This window comes from Megachile rotundata, chromosome 1 (genome assembly GCF_050947335.1).
Source record: "Megachile rotundata isolate GNS110a chromosome 1, iyMegRotu1, whole genome shotgun sequence".
Lineage (NCBI taxonomy): Eukaryota > Metazoa > Arthropoda > Insecta > Hymenoptera > Megachilidae > Megachile > Megachile rotundata.
Genome location: NC_134983.1, coordinates 18,972,741 through 18,994,075, shown reverse-complemented (window position 1 = coordinate 18,994,075; position 21,335 = coordinate 18,972,741). Strand labels below are relative to the sequence as shown.

The 21,335-nt window shown below is 36.1% G+C and overlaps 5 protein-coding genes across 5 annotated transcripts; all 5 read left to right on the top strand.

Moving 5' to 3' along the window:
- Positions 1-181: 181 nt before the first annotated feature.
- LOC143264190 (odorant receptor Or1-like) lies at positions 182-5,001 on the top strand. The gene is made up of 9 exons (XM_076530157.1): positions 182-526; positions 1,587-1,703; positions 1,771-1,888; positions 2,112-2,376; positions 2,669-2,785; positions 2,946-3,036; positions 3,105-3,238; positions 3,797-3,929; positions 3,986-5,001. The coding sequence occupies exons 1-9, from the start codon at positions 377-379 to the stop codon at positions 4,031-4,033; spliced, it is 1,173 nt and encodes a 390-aa protein (XP_076386272.1). The 5' UTR covers positions 182-376; the 3' UTR covers positions 4,034-5,001.
- Positions 5,002-5,150: 149 nt separating this feature from the next.
- LOC143264050 (uncharacterized) lies at positions 5,151-8,244 on the top strand. The gene is made up of 7 exons (XM_076529340.1): positions 5,151-5,300; positions 5,532-5,648; positions 5,713-5,830; positions 5,927-6,278; positions 6,672-6,762; positions 6,824-6,957; positions 7,143-8,244. Exons 1-7 carry the CDS (start codon positions 5,151-5,153, stop codon positions 7,306-7,308), a joined length of 1,128 nt encoding a protein of 375 aa, XP_076385455.1. The 3' UTR covers positions 7,309-8,244.
- A 50-nt stretch (positions 8,245-8,294) lies between these two features.
- Positions 8,295-12,030, top strand: LOC100880718 (uncharacterized). Its single transcript, XM_076530130.1, has 9 exons — positions 8,295-8,904; positions 9,313-9,429; positions 9,509-9,626; positions 10,015-10,276; positions 10,418-10,534; positions 11,050-11,140; positions 11,205-11,338; positions 11,450-11,582; positions 11,679-12,030. The coding sequence occupies exons 1-9, from the start codon at positions 8,713-8,715 to the stop codon at positions 11,724-11,726; spliced, it is 1,212 nt and encodes a 403-aa protein (XP_076386245.1). The 5' UTR covers positions 8,295-8,712; the 3' UTR covers positions 11,727-12,030.
- A 353-nt stretch (positions 12,031-12,383) lies between these two features.
- On the top strand, positions 12,384-16,381 carry LOC143264189 (uncharacterized). The gene is made up of 9 exons (XM_076530128.1): positions 12,384-13,280; positions 13,528-13,644; positions 13,712-13,829; positions 14,341-14,602; positions 14,831-14,947; positions 15,019-15,109; positions 15,171-15,304; positions 15,490-15,622; positions 15,690-16,381. The coding sequence occupies exons 1-9, from the start codon at positions 13,131-13,133 to the stop codon at positions 15,735-15,737; spliced, it is 1,170 nt and encodes a 389-aa protein (XP_076386243.1). The 5' UTR covers positions 12,384-13,130; the 3' UTR covers positions 15,738-16,381.
- A 540-nt stretch (positions 16,382-16,921) lies between these two features.
- Positions 16,922-20,533, top strand: LOC143264191 (odorant receptor 22a-like). Its single transcript, XM_076530164.1, has 9 exons — positions 16,922-17,234; positions 17,551-17,667; positions 17,734-17,851; positions 18,082-18,346; positions 18,875-18,988; positions 19,141-19,231; positions 19,297-19,430; positions 19,976-20,108; positions 20,167-20,533. Exons 1-9 carry the CDS (start codon positions 17,085-17,087, stop codon positions 20,212-20,214), a joined length of 1,170 nt encoding a protein of 389 aa, XP_076386279.1. The 5' UTR covers positions 16,922-17,084; the 3' UTR covers positions 20,215-20,533.
- Positions 20,534-21,335: the final 802 nt, after the last annotated feature.

The following is a 21,335-nucleotide window of genomic DNA, read 5'->3' as shown; positions in this document are numbered from 1 at the left end:
AATTTTCTGTTCTTATACCCCGGCTCACGTTTTAATCGATCCATTAACCTGACACGGTCCATTACACAATAAAAAGGTTGCTAAATTACGAGCACTATGTTAACGTGCATGATTCACAAGCCTACTTGTACACCAATGTTAATATTGTAGAAAACCTTTCAGAGATGATGAGGGTTTTGAAAATTAATGCCCAATTATTTTCGCTTTTACCTTGCATTACCATTAGTCAAGCATTGATCTCTCCGAAATGCGATGTCGTCGAGCGATTTGAGCAGCGTATAAAAAATGTAACACTCAGAAGGAATATAGGTGTTCGGATTACTATTTCTGAGGTAGTTGTACACTATACAGACGTTCATTTCGTGACTGTGAAATCATGGATGCAGTTGTGTTGCAACAACGCACCTTGGAAATAACAAAAACGTATTCACATATCATTGGAATTTGGCCTGATCAGAAGAAATCCAAACAGTATTTTATTTGGACTATTCTGTACTTCTTTGTTCTATCAAATTTGTGCGCACAGGTAGGCATATATTCATTTTGATTTATGTTCTATTCAGACATCGTTGGTATTTGGCTTTAGCAAACTAAATGCAGCTAGTATTTTTGACAATTTGACAACTTGACAACTTGACAATTTGATAATTTGAAGGTTTGAAGGTTTGAGAATTTGACAATGTGACAATGTGACAATGTGACAACTTGACAATTTGATAATTTGACAATGTGACAATGTGACAACTTGACAATTTGACAATTTGATAATTTGAAGGTTTGACAATTTGACAATGTGACAATTCGACAATGTGACAATTTGACAATGTAAAAATTCGACAATGTGACAATTCAACAATGTGACAATTCGACAATGTGACAATTCGACAATGTGACAATTCGACAATGTGACAATTCGACAATGTGACAATTTGACAATGTAATAATTTGTCAATTTGACAATTCGACAATTTGACAATTCGACAATGTGACAATTCGACAATGTGACAATTTGAGAATGTGACAATTTGACAATGTAATAATTTGTCAATTTGACAATTCGACAATTTGACAATTTGACAATTCGACAATTTGACAATTCGACAATGTGACAATTCGACAATGTGACAATTCGACAATGTGACAATTCGACAATGTGACAATTCGACAATGTGACAATTCGACAATGTGACAATTTGAGAATGTGACAATTTGACAATGTAATAATTTGTCAATTTGAGAATGTGACAATTTGACAATGTAATAATTTGTCAATTTGACAATTCGACAATTTGACAATTCGACAATGTGACAATTCGACAATGTGACAATTCGACAATGTGACAATTCGACAATGTGACAATTTGACAATGTAATAATTTGTCAATTTGAGAATGTGACAATTTGACAATGTAATAATTTGTCAATTTGTCAATTTGACAATTTGACAACTTGAAGGTTTGAAAGTTTAAAGATTCAGTGTCAAAGATTCATTAACAATTAAAAATCACATGAATTCATTTTACTATAATATGTATACTACTCCTAGTATTTTACACGTGATTATTACAAACATATATCGATTATAGATCGCACGTGTGATATGGTTCTTCGATATGGACACCGTGACGAAGCAACTTTATCCACTTGGCACCCTCATAATGATACTAATAAAGCATGGCGTATACATCGTAAAAAACTCAAAAGTGATAAGATACATATGTTATCTCCATCTTCCTCCTCATTTATACGAACTGAACGATTTCGATGCAGTTTAAGGTACTTTTGGACGATATGCTTACAGACTTGGAAACGTATAAGACGAAAGAGGAACTTGCTGTTATGACGCCGTACATGAATAGGGCAATCTTCATGGCGACATTTTATAAGAGTAAGGAAATTTAAACTGTGTCGCGTTTACCGAAAATTATTTCAAGTGTCTAAATTTATTAAAGCGTTCCTCTGCAACCGTAGAACTAAATTAATACTAATAACAATTAGTTAATTGATCACTTTTGACAATCTATGACCATCCATGACGATCCATGATCATCCACGTCTCACGACACACTGTTAATTTCGTACTAATATAATTTCGGCGATACTGTTCTTAGATGCTGCCATCATATGTGTAATAGTACTTATCCAAATACCACTTCTGCCACTTTTTGCCGATATTGTAATGCCATTAAATGAGACTCGACCACGATTATGCATATTTCCGGTATACTATCACTTCTCTAAAATGAACGACAATGATTATTTGCCACTAATACATGCAGATATTGCAATCATTGCAATAATGTGCGTATCTGTTGCCTGTGACACCTTTTATATATTCACTGCGCAGCACGCTTGCGGATTGTTTGCGATAGCTGGGTAAGTTTAATTGTTCATTAAACTGGGTGAGTTTTAGTAAATTGTTCGAATGAGGTTGTTTAATTTGGAGAGATTCAAATGTACTAAAAGTTCGATAGAATTTTATTTTAGATGTATTCTGCATTGGATTGGGTATGAAATTAAAATTTTTGTGAAGTTTTATATGCAGTTATAAATGGTATCGAACATAGACTGATTTAATTAAGTAAATTTATAATTGAACTCATGAGCTATTAATACTGCTTACTAGGTATAAAGTGCTGTAAATTAAGATGATCGCAAATGTTTGTAGATATCGATTCAAGTCAGCGATCAAAGACATTCATGATAAGCAAAACATTGCAGAGATGTCGAACGAAACGTACAAGAAAATCTGCCACTCTATTATGGCACACGATCGCGCAATAAGGTTAGAGTGTAACAAGTTCTTTGTACTCTTTATATTACAGAAATACATATTATCATTGGTTTTTGCAAAGAATCAACATTTATATGTGGAAACTCTTTTTTACTCTAAAAAAAATATTTTACTGTGTAATTCCTTTCCAAATTACCTTTAAATTCTCCAGGCACGTAAAAGAAATTGATAGCTTCTATGAAACTATACTGTTCCTTGCTGTCAGCATGACGATCATATCTTTCTGTTGCGTATTGTTTCGGGTGAGTTTCATGTACTTCATTTTGTTGGATGAACGCAACCTTCTGAAATATACAGTTTCTCAGATCAGGTGTCGAAAATGAAAGCCTCCGCGCAGTTCTACACGTATGCAATTTATGCATTTGCTGAGCTTGGCCATTTATTTTTCCTGACACTTCAAGGACAGTTCGTGAATAACATAACTGACAGTTTCTACGATGAAGTGTGAGTACTATATCAATACCACTGTTCGACGAATGATTACAAGTTTTAAACAATGCACCTATATTTTTCCTGACATTTATGAGACAACTAGTGATCACCAAAACTGATACAATGTATAATGAAATATGAGTGACAATACAACTATTTAATGTTTAACAGTTTATAACTGAACATGAAATAAATTGTAACATTTAGGGCAAGCTTCGAATCATTTACAGATAGAAAATATTTTAGATAAAACTAAACAGTAGACTGCCTTTATGTTGTCCAGATTTGTGTGGTCGATCGAGCAAACTCTTCGATACGAATTTTTTTTCTTTGCATTCGTCAAATCCTGTCATAAATCCTCCGTTAGGCACAATGAGAGTAAAACTACCATACGGTGTATGTTCACCTGCTGTAACGCCAGGAGTTACGCCACGTTTTAAGTAGCAATGTATTATATCGTGAGGCTCTCGAATTGCCAGATCTAACCGCCCGATTATTGTATCAATGTAATCGATAAATAATTCCAGGAGTTTTTCATTCATCCACGAATTAAAAAACTGTCATTTACAGATACGCAGGACAGTGGTACAATAGCGTGCCAAAAACTCAAGCATTATTTATACTAGCATTAAGGGCAGCCATTGATCCTCCAGAAATAACAGCGGGGGGTTTCATTACAATAAACTTGCAGACTTTCGCAGAGGTAAGTGTTATTTGAATTTGCCACTAATTAGGACATAATCTGCATTCTCTTTCTAGGTAATAAAACTATCGTTTTCATACTATACAGTGTTGCAAAGTGCATAATCGTCCACCCTAGAATATGAATGCCATTATCGCAAGAAATATTAAACGAATAATGAAATTAATAACATAGTGTGCACGATAAGGTCGTGAGGTGTGTAATTGTTTATGTTAATCATTGTGTAATGTCAGGTTCCAATTGTCGAAAATATTAGAGCAAATCTTGTGGCATGAAATTAAAATTTATTCACTCATATTGATGTTATTAATTGACGTACCATAGTGTGCCATATTTCATTACACATCACTTTAATTCTGTGAACTGCCTTTTCGATTTTAGCTCCAAAATCTCGTTTATGTTGCAAAATGTGTTTCTGATTCAATAGTTTCAGCATGCGTTAGAAGCGGTAATCAAATTAATATAATTTAATTAATATAATTAAAGTCCGCAGGTAAGTAATGATTTTAGTCTGCGAACGGCGTGCCATTTACAGAGGCGATTGTAAAACAACACCGCGCCCAAATCGCAAGTATTAAGAAGCCACTCCTCGAATAACTGGAGATTCCAATGAACCTAGAACTCTTTACACTTCCTCACGACAGAACTTCAGAACGAAAGTCGACGGTTAATCCAATAAGGCCAATGTATCATCGGAAAGCACCAGTATAGACACCAGAAACGATATCAACCCTTCAGTCGTTCGCACGTGCGCAGTAACCGCGAAATTATCGCAACCCTAACGTTCAAATTATGCAATTTATTGCTCTTACATCTTGCCGTACCTTCGAGTCAATCCGTTCGCATTTTCCCAAAACGATCGACTTCGTTCAAACAACTGAAATCGTGTGAATTTAACATGGTATGCACTACATAGATAAGCTTAAGTGGACGATCATTTTCATAGCACGTAGAATTGTAGGAACATATTAGGGTAGTAGAAAGGGTTCCGGCATCATAGCGAAATTATGCGTCAACCATTTGCAATTTCAATATTGTAACGACGATAGGGGCTGGCGAATGGAGCGGCAATTTACTCGTCATGCGTGATCGATACGTGATTGATACTTTAGACGGAATAACTAAAAGTAAGAAGGATCGTAACATGGCTCGTTATGCCGCCTCTGTTGTTGTACACTGCGGGTCTACAACTTGGACACTTCGAGCAGTGGACGTTGCACTATGGACGCAGTTGGGTTACAAAAGCGGTACTTGAAGGTCACGAAGAGATACTTGATATTGAGCGGAATTTGGCCTGATCAGAGGAAATCCACCCAATATATTTCTCGAGTTATCATTTATATCATTGTTGTACCGTGTATCTTGGGACAGGTACGTGTACCACTGATAATCAACTCTTATTGCACAGTGATATTATAATCTTTTCATTTGCACTTTGTGACTATTTTGATCCTTCATAGTTTGAAGTGAATGTTTAACTAAAACATCAATATTATTTTATATCTGCTCGCTGCTACTTCAGTTGTGGTCATTGTGCTGCATCGGTACAAGAGTGTCTAATTGCATAATATAACTGTTACGATTATTTAACATCGATTATAGATAGCAAGAATGATATGCTTCTTCAGTATGGCTACGGTATTACAACAGCTCTCTTTTGTACTTGCGATGATGCTGCTGCTGGTGAAACAGGGTAATTACATCGTGAATGATGCAAAAGTAAGTATCCACAAATGTTTCCATCTACTGTCTCTTTAACTATAATGGAATGATTTCATTGCAGTTTAAAGCACTATTGAAAGGAATGTTCACCGACTGGGAAGAGGACAAGACAGAAGAGGAAATCGCTATTATGATTTCGTACATGGACAGAGGAGCTTTCTTTGCGGCGATTTATTTAGGTAAGAAAATATTACATTGACAGTATGCTTATATCAATTGCACGAGGTTTTCATTACAATATATCTATAAAAACGTTCCTTTCACGCTTGTATTAGATACTCATCATAATTTAGAAATTTTATCAGTTTTCATGGACAAATATGACATTCGACTATATATGAATAATACTTTTTTCAGCAAACGCCTACTTCTGCGTGATGCTATTCATACAAATGAAACGTGGCCATGGTGGCCACGCATTGCCGACATTTTAGTACCACTGAATGAGTCTCGACCACGAGGTTACATCTTTCCGGTTTATTATTTCGTCGACGACGAGAAATACTATTACTGGATCATAGCGCATACGACTTTTGTAATTTTCACAACTATGTGCGGATTCATAGCTTGCGACATTTACTTCATATACGCCGTGCAACATGCTTGCGGATTGCTCGCTGTGACTGGGTAAGAAAGTTACATCTGACGATAATTTAACGAATTTGGTAATAGATGTACAGATATAGCTGGATCTAGATATTTGGTGATTTGGAAAACGACTTTAAGAACATAAAAATATGAACATTGACTTTAGAACCGTAATATAAGAATTCATAAATTTGAACTAATATTATTATAAAATATTTCTAATTACGATCACAATCATTTACAGACACCGTTTCAAGAAGTCGGTCGATGACATCTCTAATAAAAAAAGAATTAAGCGGATGGCGAAAGAGACGCACAGAAGGATTTGCCACTCCATTCGGGCGCATGATCGCGCAATACGGTCAGTATGAAATAATTTGTACTCATTACCGTATTTGGAATTCATTCCAAAATTATTTTTACTTTCTGCAGATATGTTAGAGAATTTGACGACCTTCATTATGGTTACCTTTTAATATGCATAGGTGTGATCGTCGCAGCCTTCAGTGGCACGTTACTCTGGGTAAGTTCATTAAATGATTTCGATTTCGGTAACCTTCTCAAATCTCGCTCTTCGAAACCAGATATCAAGACTGCCGATTTCCTCGCAATTTTGCCAGTATTGCATATTTTTAATGGTTCAACTGATGCATATATTTTTCTTGACGCTTCAAGGACAGTTTGTAATTAACTCAATGGATGATGTCTACAATGATATGTGAGTATTAAATCAATACGAAATACTCGATCAGAATCGAAATTTCCGGCAATATACCACGTACGAACATGTTAGCAATGTTTAAGAATTTAGAAATGAAACTATGAAAACAATATGTAAGGTATACGTATTTTTAAAGTATATAATGCAATTCGGAGAAAGAAATGTGTTACTGTCATTTACAGATACGAAGGACTATGGTACAATACTATGCCCAACGTTCAAGCATTATTCATATTAGCATTAAGATCGGCCAAGGTTACACCCCAAATAACAGCCGGAGGTCGTATTCCCATGAATCTACAGACTTTTGCAGCCGTAATACATCAGCCATTATTTGCACTTTTGTAATAGCAAAATAATTTCAATGTCTATATTGTTCTAGGTTATTAAAGCTTCAGTGTCGTACTTCACAGTGTTCCAGTCTATGTAGCTCGATGAGAGTGGTGCGCACTTGGACGTCGACCGATTGGACGCGTCCCGATTGGACGATCCCGATTCGGCGCGTTCCGCCTCGAAGCAGTGCCGAATGGACCTAACCTACCCTAACCTAACCTAACTTCATCTAACAGTTTCGAATTGGAACGTATCCAATCGGTAGAGCGTCGAATTGGAACGCGTCGAATCGGGACCGTCCAATCGGTCGACGTCCAAGTGGAACACCCCCGATGACAACAAGGAAAGCCATAACAAAGCAACACTGTACATGAAACTTATTGTATTTTAAGATAGGGTGCACGATAAACACATAGCTCATATTACATACGATAGTTGAAATTTATTTAAGATTCATTACAGTTTTGTATATTTAATATAATTGTACTCCACGATTTTTATAACGAGAAGAATGAAACTTAATGCATAGTTTTGTCTTATTTAATTAATGGGATCAATAAGTTTGCGAGGGATGTTCTCTGAAGAATACATTTACTGTTATTCAATTTTCATGGCAAGAGTTTTGATCGATCGTATTAGGAGACTCATATATTTTTTTATGAAATTGACTTAAGAAGTGCGTCCCGTACCTAACATCTTTTATTAAAATCTGGTTGATTTGATCATCGAGTCTTCTTTGAGCACGTAAAACTCGATATGTAGTGTATATTGAAGCATTTGATTGAAACAATTAATCTTAAATATCATTGATTACACAACAGTACAAGTTCTACATCCACAGCTGTATATCAAGAGCCCCCAAAGAAACAATTACTTGATATTCTTACTCGAAATGATTTATTTCGTTTCAAGTTATTTCTACAGATCATCCACACCACATTTACACATATTTAAAACTATCATTCCCTGACACCAGGAAAAAAGAATAAATCTAACAGAGCGAACACGACGGACAACATTCGCTACCTGTGACCGATACATTCGCGTGCTCGTTATCACTGCATCTCGTGTCCCATATGAAAATTGCAACACTTACTGCTTTGCTACTTGACTACAATCGATCTACTTACATTCATTCGAAACGTGTCCGTAAAACTACAGAAATTGCTTAAAATACAAGTTGCAGTATGGGAAGCGTTTCGTACATATAATAAAACAAACCCCATGCAGATAGCATTTCGATGTCAATGAGCAATCATGCATGCACCGTTTCAACTTTCGATATACAATCATTAGCCAAGCCATAATTTCGCATTGATACGTATATGACACATGATTGACGGCCGATATAAAGAAATAGTGTGTAGAGTCGCTCGAGGTTGAGATTGCACGAAGGTCCAATTCGTGGCAAATGTGTGTATGTCCGCATGTGATGTCGATTTAGTCTCCTGTTGTCTCACCATGGACGCAGTCACGTTGCAACAACGTTACTTGAAGCTCACGAAAGCGTATTTGTTACTCACCGGGATGTGGCCTAACCAGAACAAGTACATTCGATACCTTTCTTTCGCTGTTATTCACTTTGTTACGTGGACTTCACTGACGGTGCAGGTACACATATGTATACTATTTCTGATGCGTGTGATTACCCCTTTTTGGATTTACTCTTTGAACGATGTGTGCAACTGAAAAGAAAACGTATGTTATTGACGAGTTTTGAAATCTCAAAATTTGCAAATTTAACTAGAAACTCATGTCGACGAGTTTAGAATCTGAGACTGTTCAAACTTCAAAGTCTGCCCATATTTTTTGTGCGTGCTTCTACAGGACCTTTACCCTGTTAACTCGGAAGTTTTCTGGCAATTTATTCCAAAAATTCCACTGGCAATTTATGGCAATTTTAACGTCTTGGAACAGAGTCGAATTTGTTAATTTATATAACCAATTACATTTTTAGTTCTTGATAGTCAAATTCTTCCAAATAATTGTGGAATATCGTATATTTGGCATTTGCAACAGGTAGCAAGAGTGGTACGATTTTTTAGTCTAACAGTTTTGATACAACAACTTGGTTTCTTACTCGGAGGGATACTCCTACTGGCGAAGCAAAGTGCTTACGTCGGTCACAAAGCAAAAGTGAGTAAACATGTTACCCCATTTACACCACATGTTACACTGCTTCTATAATTACACGAAATAAATGATTCGAGTTCAGTTCGAGACACTTTTACATGGAATGTTCAACGATTGGGAAGCGGTGAGGCCGAAGGAGGAGGTCGCCATTATGACTTCGTACATGGACAGAGGAGCCTTTATCGTTTTAATTTACGCGGGTAAGACATGTCATTTTTGTAACAAAACACTTTTATGGAACATAATTTTTCAAGTTACATTCATGATAAATATTAGCATCATTATAGAAATTACAAATTGTTATTCCACATCTACTGGTACTATTATTTTAGTCTAATATTAGTATAATTTTATGTTGCATTTGTTATGTTCAAATTATCATTCATTATTATTATTCATTGTGTACATTAATATCGTATATTATAATACTAAACAAGTATATGCTCTTGTCTTTCTCATAAATTTTCTTACAAATATTTGCACCAATTTTCTCGAAAATGAAGGCACGAACAAATTATATTTTTTTAATTAATTTGTCGTGTACAATTCGTTTGTATGAATTAAACACTCTATACATTTTGTTCCCAGTAAACGTATTTGGTTGCACATTGCTGTTCATCAACATGCCATGGCTGCCGCGTATCGCCGACATTTTGATGCCGTTGAACACCTCCCGCGATCGGTTGTTCATTATCCCGGCTTGTTACTTCGTCGACGAAAACAAGTACTACTATTGGATAATAGCGCACATGACTATAATAATTATTACCGCGGGATCCGTGTACATCGCCTGTGATACTTGTTTCATATACATTGTGCAACACGCTTGCGGATTACTTGGCGTGGCAGGGTAAGAATACTTCGCACAACTTTATGTATAATTTATAAAATGAGATAAAGACTCTGGAGTAGCAGGAAAATATTCGACAGGATATTTGTTACGCTGCAAGTATAAACCTCTTTAAATTATAATAATTGAGAATGTTTGTAGATATCGTTTTAAGGAGGCGGTCGATGAGATGTCTAAAGAGAGAAAAATTGCGGACTTGTCTAACGAGACGTACATGAAAGTACGTCGTTCTGTTCAGGGACATGTTCGTGCTCTAAGGTTGTCGTATGACATATTTATACAAATAAATAGAATATTTTCGTTCATTTTTAAATAGAATCGTTCTCATTGGACCGTGAACATCATAACATCGCACTGTTTGTGAATGTACTTTTAAACATGTTCTACTCTGTTAATTTCATAGTTGCCTTATTTTGTAAAATTCGTGCACCAGTACTATTTTGTAAATTTCATAGACTTGATCTACCTTGCAAATTTCATATACTTGCTTCACTTTGTATAATTCATATAGTTGTTCTTCTTTGCAAATTTCATATACTTGCTGCACTTTGTGAATTTCATATGCTTGCTGCAGTTTGTGAATTTCATATACTTGCTGCACTTTGTAAAACTAATATACTTGCTGCACTTTGTAGATTTCATATACTGGCTCTACTTTGTAAGATTTATATATTTGCTGCATTTTGCAAATTTCATATAACTGATCCACTTTGTAAATCCCCTAATTTTATAACAACATTCGAACTCAAGTTCTATACGCATCAATTCTGCAGATATTTGAGAGATATAGACGACGTGCACGCCAGTTATCTGCTAGCTTGTTTGGGTATCGTAACCGCTGCTTTCAGCGCTACGCTAGCTCTGGTAAGTTTGACAAACTCCCGACTGTCGGATGACAACTCCTGCAGCTCTCAATTTTTAAGATCAGTTATCGGAACTGGACATTTGCCTGGAATTTTATCAGGGGCTCGGCTTCTTAGTGGTTCAATTGATGCATCTGTTTTTTCTGACACTTCATGGGGAATTTGTCATTGAATCGAATGATAAAGCCTATAATCAAATGTGAGTCTTAATGCAAACAATAATAAAATCGAAACTACTATAGGTCTGAAAATTCATAGCTAAAGATTGAAAAGTTTAAGCAGTGAATCGCGTTAAATGTATTATCTACAGATACGAAGGATTGTGGTACAATGCTGCACCTAAAGCACAAGCTTTGTACGTACTAGCGCTAAGAGCATCGGCGGCTGCTCCTCAAATAACAGCTGGAGGACAAATTCCTATGAACTTGGAAACCTTTGCAGTCGTAATGCATTAATATTATTTAAAACCATAGGGATCTATTTAATTATTTAGTCTTATTTAAGATTAAATCGAAAATAATTCGAGCATTCGTTTTCAGATCATAAAAGCATCAGTTTCGTATTTCACGATGTTGAAGAGCGCATAATGGAACTACTTCCCTAAGTCGAGTGTGTAAAATACAGATTTTCAGTGTAGTATCTAGTTGTCCAGTATCTAGTACTTTATTAAACTTAACAGGAATTTAACGGTGTGATAACATACATTAATTTTTATTTTTATAACCATAAAATATCGCCGGTGTCAAAGAGAACGTCAGATGTTCGTCAGTTTATAGTATTCAATGTTACACTTAAGGACTAACTTAGAAACTGTATCAACATTGAATAGTTATTTTATAAAAAAATGTGTGTTGATAAAAAGCTACAATATTTATACGATAACATTTATATATGTCCAATAAAAGGATCACTTGCATTACATACCAATAGAATGTCTTGAATTATGTTTATTCCACAGAAAATAACTTCAGACCCATAAATGTTAAACATTACAAACTTGACGTCATTTTGCAATATTTCGTTTCGAATGACGTGTACACTTCAGTTATCCCACTAATAACTCTCGATAGAAATTATTAAATACTACAAACATACTTTCATTTGTCACCTTCAGTGAATAGCAACTTGTGCACTTCTGATTTCTTTTTGCTATCGTTAATCACTTCCAGACGTTGGAACTTCGGACGCAACGAATGCTGTCGGTGGCAATATAGCCAAAGTAGTAGTCGATATTACTATCAAAGTAGTATCGAAAAGTGGCAGTAAAGATACCAGGAACGATATCAACCCTTCAGTCGTTCACACATCTTACCGCGAAATTATTGCAAACCTTATTTGCGTGATGGGTGAAGAAGCCACTCCTCGAATAACTGGAGATTCCAATGAACCTAGAACTCTTTACACTTCCTCACGACAGAACTTCAGAACGAAAGTCGACGGTTAATCCAATAAGGCCAATGTATCATCGGAAAGCACCAGTATAGACACCAGAAACGATATCAACCCTTCAGTCGTTCGCACGTGCGCAGTAACCGCGAAATTATCGCAACCCTAACGTTCAAATTATGCAATTTATTGCTCTTATATCTTGCCGTACCTTCGAGTCAATCCGTTCGCATTTTCCCAAAACGATCGACTTCGTTCAAACAACTGAAATCGTGTGAATTTAACATGGTATGCACTACATAGATAAGCTTAAGTGGACGATCATTTTCATAGCACGTAGAATTGTAGGAGCATATTAGGGTAGTAGAAAGGGTTCCGGCATCATAGCGAAATTATGCGTCAACCATTTGCAATTTCAATATTGTAACGACGATAGGGGCTGGCGAATGGAGCGGCAATTTACTCGTCATGCGTGATCGATACGTGATTGATACTTTAGACGGAATACCTAAAAGTAAGAAGGATCGTAACATGGCTCGTTATGCCGCCTCTGTTGTTGTACATTGCGGGTCTACAACTTGGATACTTCGAGTGGACGTCGCGCTATGGACGCAGTTACGTTACAGGAACGATACCTGAAGGTTACAAAGAGATACATGATATGGTTCGGAATTTGGCCTTATCAGAGGAAGTCCACCCAGTATATTGCTCGATTTATTGTTTATGTTATTATGGTACCGGGCGCCCTGGGGCAGGTACGCCTGAAAATCAATTCTTACATGATTGCACAGTGATATTGCAATCATTCCTTCTTTTTATACTTTGTGACTATTGTGTTTTCGTAGTTTGAGGTGACAGAAGTGTTTGACTAAATTATATTGATATTTTACAAAATAGAAGTTATTTTATATCAGCTGCTACTTCAACTCCTACATTATGCTGCATTGTGTACAAGAGTGTGTAATTTTATAATATAACTGTTACGATTAACATCGATTACAGATAGCAAGAATGGTATGCTTCTTCAGTTGGTCTACCGTGTTACAACAACTCTCTTTGACGCTCGCGATGCTGCTGCTGTTGGTGAAACAGGGTAATTACATCGTGAATAATGCAAAAGTAAGCATCCACAAATATTTGCATCTATGGTCTCTTTAATTATACGGACTCGACGATTACATTTCAGTTTGTAGCACATTTGAATAGCATGTTCGATGACTGGGAGAAGGACAAGACAAAAGAGGAAATTGCTATTATGGTTTCGTATATGGACAGAGGGGCTTTTTTTACATCGATTTATCTGGGTAAAATGTTACATTAACAGCATACCTATATCAATTGCACGGGGCTTTCACGACGAAACGCAATATATTTCATGCTTGTATTAGATACTCATCATAATTTAGAAATTTTTACAATATTCATGGACACACATGTTCTATGACATTCAACTATCTATATATGAATAATACCTTTTTTAGCAATCTCTTATGTTATCGCGTGTTAAATGCAACACTTTTATTTACTAAAACCACAAATAACTTTAAAGTATGTCTTTTAGAAATTGTGTCGAATAACTTAGAATGATAAGATGTTCGTGTGCTAGTACGTTTGAATCTGTCCTTTCTCGCAAACATTTCATCTTAGTTAGATTTTTATAATAACGTCGTTCAATTTGAATATTGCTTAAATTTTTGCTTTACTGCCTTAGGACATGTTTTCTTGAAATTTTAAATTGCCCTAACTTAACAGCAAATGTTTTTCTACGTGCTTTTAGAGGTCACCGAATTGTGAATTTTTTCTTTTGTTACGCAGTAACATCACACATCTGCGCGACACTGTTCCTCCAAATGCCATGGTGGCCGCGCATAGCCGACATTTTGATGCCGCTGAATGAATCTCGACCACGAGGTTACATCTTTCATGTTTACTATTTCGTCAACGACGACGACTACTATTACTGGATCATAGCGCATACGGCTATTATAACTATCGGAGTTATGTATGGTTTCATAGCTTGCGACATTTATTTTGTATTCGCCGTGCAACACGCTTGCGGATTGTTCGCGGTGACCGGGTAAGAAAATTCCGTCAACGTTTCCGATAATTTAACAAATAGGTGGCAATAGGTGTTCAGATACAGCTAGATCTAATTATTGTTTGATGTGGAAATCAGGACTTTTGTAATCTTGAAATTTTTAATCATAATTGCCAAGGTGGGAACTCTATGATTTTGAATTTAAAATTTCTTTTGAATCCCGTACACTGATAATATCTATCAAATTACGATGATCAATATTTGTAGACACCGTTTCAAGAAATCGGTCGATAATATCTGTGACCAAAAGAAAGTTGCAGAGATGTCGCATGAGATATACAAAAAAATTTGCCACTCCATTCGGGCGCATGATCGCGCAATAAGGTCAGTACGAAATAATTTGTACTCATTATCGTATTTGGAATTCGTTTCAAAATTATTTTTACTTTCTGCAGATTTGTTAGAGAATTTGACGACTTTCATTATGGTTACCTTTTAATATGCATGGGTATGATCGTCGCTGCCTTCAGTGTCACGTTACTCTGGGTAAGTTCATTAAATGATTTCGATTTCGGTAACCTTCTCAAATCTCGCTCTTCGAAACCAGATATCAAGACTGCCGATTTCCTCGCAGTTTTGTCAGTACTGCATGTTTTTAACGGTTCAACTGATGCATATATTTTTCCTGACGTTTCAAGGACAGTTTGTAATTAACTCAATGGATGAGGTCTACAATGATATGTGAGTAATAAATCAATACGAAATACTCGATCAGAATCGAAATTTCCGGCAATATACCACGTACGAACATGTTAGCAATGTTTAAGAATTTAGAAATGAAACTATGAAAACAATATGTAAGGAATACGTATTGTTAAAGTATATAATGCAATTTGAAGAAAGAAATGTGTTACTGTCATTTACAGATACGAAGGGCTATGGTACAATACTATGCCCAAAGTTCAAGAATTATTTATATTAGCATTACGCTCGGCTACGGATACACCCCAAATAACAGCCGGTGGTCGTATTCCAATGAATCTTCAGACTTTTGCAGACGTAATACATCAGCCATTATTTGCACTTTCGTAAAAGCAAAATAATTTCAATGTCTATATTGCTCTAGGTTATTAAAGCTTCAGTGTCGTACTTCACAGTGTTCCAGTCTATGTAGCTTGAAGGCGGCAAGAGAAGCCATTATTATGAAGAAGCAACACACGATTATGGAGGAAACTTACTGCATTTTGAGATAAGATGCATGATAAATATATTGTTTGTATTGCATACGAGATTAATTGCTATTACTATATATTACTCATATTAGGACATTGCTTTCCGAGACTAACAGGATAATTTTGCAATTTACTATTTGTATACTGTGTCGTACCTTTCAATCAGCAGAGTTGTATTAATCCGGAAGATTGATTCCATTAAATCTGGTGAAAACGTGTCAGTACAAAATTAAAAGCAGTATGATATAATTGGCAATCCCATTCCTGTACCTATCTCAACGGTATGTTGGAGATATCCACTGCACAGCAAACATTTGCTGTTTAATCCCCTAGACACAAAGAGAACCATTGTCAAACTAAGATAACATACATTAATTTTCCTTTTTATAATCATAAAATATCGCCAGTGTTAAAGAGAACGTTAGATGTTTGTCAATTTTATAGTATTCAATGTTACCTAAGGACTAATTTAGAAACTGTATCAACGTTGAATAGTTATTTAGAAGAAACTGTGTGTTTGTAAAAAGCTACAATATTTGTACGATAACATCTATATATGTCCAATAAAAGGATCACTTGCATTATATATCAGTAGAATGTCTTGAATTATGTTTATTCCACAGAAAATAACTTCAGACTCGTAATTGTTAAACACTACTTGCCATCATTTTGCAAAATTTCGATTCGAATGACGGGTGCACTTCTGTTATCCCACTAATAACTCTCGGTAGAAATTTGCATGCGACGAGTATGAACGTTGTCAGTTCAGTAACAGTGCAGGTACGAAGAACAACGCCGACTGCCCGATATTGACGTACTCTCATATGCGCTATTACTGTATAATTTTCCGAGGGGCTAAGACCATAATTGTTCAATTTACTGTTTTTATATTCCACCGTACCTTTTAATCAACAGATTTGTATCGAAACGGTTGATCCCGTTAGAACTGTTGAAAGCGTTTCAGTACAAAGTTAAAAGCGTCACGTTGGCATACATAATTTACCCCCCTATTCGTGTACCCATCTTAAAGGTGTGTTAAAGACTTTCAACGGTAAAAATTGCTTCAATGTTGGTTTCTAATTATTTGTCAAGCATCTGCTGTTTAATCTCTTAGATACAAAGGGAACCATTACCGAGCTACTAATTTGCCTCTAATACAATGTTCGAGGCACGATTGAAAATCCATATAAAAAATATAGTACTCAGACAGCGGTATACGAGTGTTCGATACACCGTTTCCGCGATAGTAGCATTTACAATTCAGACGTTCATTTCGTGGATGTGGAATCATGGATACAATCGTGTCGGAACGCCGTTACTTTAAAATAACGCGACTGTATTTAAACATCGTCGGTATTTGGCCTTACCAGAGTAAATACAGCCAATACTTTTTACAGAGTACCGTATATATTATTATGGTATCATGTATTTTGGCACAGGTACGATTTTCATTTGCTATTAATATTTGCATGTGCATTAATATTTGTACACCCTTGTTTGCGAGTTGCTTGTCGAGATGTGTCCCCACTGTTATAAAAGAAACCGTGCCATCAGATTCATGCTAATTACGTTATGTACTAAATAGATAATTTATGAGTTACAGTTATAATTTATTAGAATGGACAATTTGAAAGTCTCAGATATAGTGTTAAATTTTAACTAATGATTTAAACTAACAATTCATTTATTTTAAATAAGAGTACGCCTCCCAGTATATTTCAAGTGATTCTCACGAACATTTAACCTCGGTTTCAGATAGCATATGTGATATACTTCTTCAACATAAAGACTCTGACGAATCAACTTTTCATAATCGTCACGTGCTCCATGTCGCTGGTGAAGCATTTCATGTGCTGCGCAAAAGGCTCGAAAGTGATGAAATACATACTACTCTCAACTATTCCCTCATTTATTACGAACTGAAAGATTTCGATACAGTTTAAGGTACTTTTGGATGGCATGTTCGAAGACTTGGAAACGGATAAGTCAACAGATGAGCTCGCTATTATGATTCCGTACTTGACTAGAGCGATCTACATGACGACATTCTATGCGTGTAAGAAAATTTAACATGTGTCATTCTAATGATTAGCCTCGCTATGAGGCGTATACTATCGCGATATAGAGAGTGTCCCACAATTAGTGTAGGTTCCTGACCTACACACTGATTAGTGTGTATTCGAACTCATCAAGTAGAGTCTCCAGTAGTTTGTTACTTGATTAGCGTTGTCAATTTTCACGACCATCCACGCATGTACGACTCCATTTGTGTAACATTGTTTCTAGATGGTACAATGACACTCACGGGAGTATTTGTCCAAATGCCATTTCTGCCGATCATTGTCGACATTCTAGCGCCACTGAATACATCACGACCTCAAGTACACTCAATGGAAGTGTATTATTTCTTCGTTGACACGACCGACCATTCTTATTGGACAATGTTGCATATAGATCTTGCGCTTATAATAACTGGGATCGCATCTGTAGGTTGTGACGCCTTTTATATAAACACTGTGCAGCATGCTTGCGGATTATTCAAGGTGGCTGGGTAAGATTATCGCAGTTGTAGATCCCTTTCGATTGCTTAATTATTAACAAAGTATGTGATAAATATTCAAATATAGGCAGATTTGGGTTTAGATTATTTGGACGTCGGGAAATTAGAAATAGGAGCTTTGGGAATTCGGAAACTTGGGAGTGTTATTTTACAATATGGCAGCGGGGGTTTGTAGACCTCCAGAAAATGGACGCTCGGGAATTTAGCGCATTTAGGAATTCAGTGTTTGTGAATTTGGAGATTTACTAGTTTGGGACTTCGAGTGATTGGAAAGTCAGAAATGTGACGATCTGGAAATTTGAGATACTGAAAATTGGCAATCTGAGAACTTTTGAACTTTGCACGAAATTTACATAGTCCTAAAGAATTGTAATATCATTCAATTTCGTCATATGACTTTTTATATTATTCCTCTGCATTGCACTTATACAGAGACTATAATTCACAGCCTGCATCCATGCAATTTTCTAGCTATTAATATGAAATACTGTCAATTACGATGATCACAAATGCTTGTAGATATCGATTCAAGTGTGCGATCGATAATTCTGATGTGCGACAAATTGCGGAGTCGTCGAGAGAGACGTACAAGAAAGTTTGCCGCTGCATTAAGGCGCATAGCCGAGCAATAAGGTTAGTATACAACAATTGCAATTAACCGATTCATTAGTCAAACTAAACTCCACAAGTTCGAATAGCAATTTGAAAAAACAAAATGCATTCTCAAAATTTTCATTCCTTAGTCCGAATGTACCTCGTTTACAAATTATTTATATATCCTTCAGGTATGTGAGAGAAATTGACGATTTTTTTTACGGCATGTTGTTTTTTGCTGTCGGTATAACAGTCATAGCTCTCAGTTCCTCATTATTTTGGGTAAGTCCGTCAAACTATTATGTTCAGCAAGAATTATTTTCATGAATATATCTCTTTGAGAGCAGCTATCAAAATTGAAACCTTCAGAAGAGTTCTACATGCATTTAACTTCCCTGAGCGCGGAACTGTGGCATATACTTTTCTTGACATTTCTGGGGCAGTTAATAATTAACAGTACCGATAGCGTCTACGATCAAATGTGAGTAATAACACGATAGAAGTTACCAAAAAATTTATAACTTTGAAGAATATTATATGATTACATTGTCGATGTTTACGCGCTATATAAAAATTTATCAAAACATTGCGTACTATATAAAAATATTATGCAGAGAAAATGGCGCATGTAACACTGTTCAATGCACGTGAAATTGTAACATTTAGGGCAAGCTTCGAATCATTTACAGATAGAAAATATTTTAGATAAAACTACACAGTAGACTGCCTTCATATTGTCCAGATTTGTGTGGTCGATCGAGCAAACTCTTCGATACGAATTTTTTTTCTTTACATTCAAGTCCTGTAATAAATTCTCCGTTAAGCACAATGAGAGTAAAACTACCTTACGGTGTCTGTTCACCTGCTGTAACGCCAGGAGTTACGCCACGCTTTAAGTAGCAATGTATTATATCGTGAGACTCTCGAATTGCCAGATTTAACCGCCCGATTATTGTATCAATGTAATCGACAAATAATTCCAAGAGTTTCTCATTCATCCACGAATTAAAAAACTGTCATTTACAGATACGAAGGAAAGTGGTACAATAGCGTGCCCAAAACTCAAGAATTATTTATATTAGCATTAAGGGCAGCCTTGGATCCTCCACAGATGACAGCCGGAGGTCTTTTTTCGATGAACTTGCAGACTTTCGCAGAGGTAGATATTTTTTGCAGTTCGGAACTAATTAGAATGTAATTTGGATACATGTTTGCAGATAGTAAAAGTGTCTTTCTCGTACTTTACGGTGCTGCAATCAGCATAATAATCTAACGAAGATGACGAAATTGTTAGATGATGAAGAGATTGTTAGAAAAGATGCGACTGTTAACGAAGCTTTATACTGTCGTAAGAGTGCACGATAAACAACTGGTTGGAACATGTGTCTGGAAACAGGAACAGCTAAGAATATGTCATAATCATGTAGTTGATAAGTTAGCGCAATCCTCGAAGATATTAGACCGAATGCTCTGATTCAAATTGTTTCACTCATAATAGTATTACTGCCGGTTGATGTATTACAATATACTGTATCACATATTTAATTATACGTAGCATTTAAATTGTGTGAAATAATCTTTCAATATCGGATTTTTGACTCTCTAAAGACCCTCTAGAAATCAGTTAATCCTAAGTTTCTGCATGAACACTAGAAAGTACGAATATCGTAGACAATACGTTAAATAGCTTATTAATTACCACATTATCCTCGATCATACATTGAAACTCCACCACCGACTTATTCCGGTCATTCAAATCTGCTACCTCGTTTGACACGCAGCTAGCACACCGTAGATATCACAAACAGCAGTTCATAAGAATACAATTAGCAGTACGAACCGAAGAACGATATAAGCTGAGAATGAGTAACGATGCACTCGCGTGCGCGATACCACTGCGACAGTTTAATACGTCCAACAAGAAAATTACACGCTTTACTGTTCTTGCACTTTGCCACATTATACGATCGAAGTACTCAAATTTAATTGAAACGATTCCCCGCTCGAAAACAGCCGAAACCTTTCTATTTCAAATTGCAAACAACAAATTGACGGTACGCAGTTACTTGGTGTTTCTCGTGCACCATAATAGCAAGAGCGGCGAGTTAAAACGCGTATCGATATTAATGATCAATTTCGCGCTACATAGTCGCATGTATTGTTCTAACGAGTACCCAGTAATTTTTCCATAACGCGAGCTTGTCGCCGGACAGATGGTTTGCATGAAAAATGCATCACTTACAATGGTTATAGAATCGTTCCGAACCCGAATGCAACAGCAGTTCTCTTCATGGCCAGATCGTATATATTCCATACAGAAGAACACTCATTCTGTTGATGTGTCATCATGGATACAAATATGTCGGGGGAACGTTACATGAGAGTT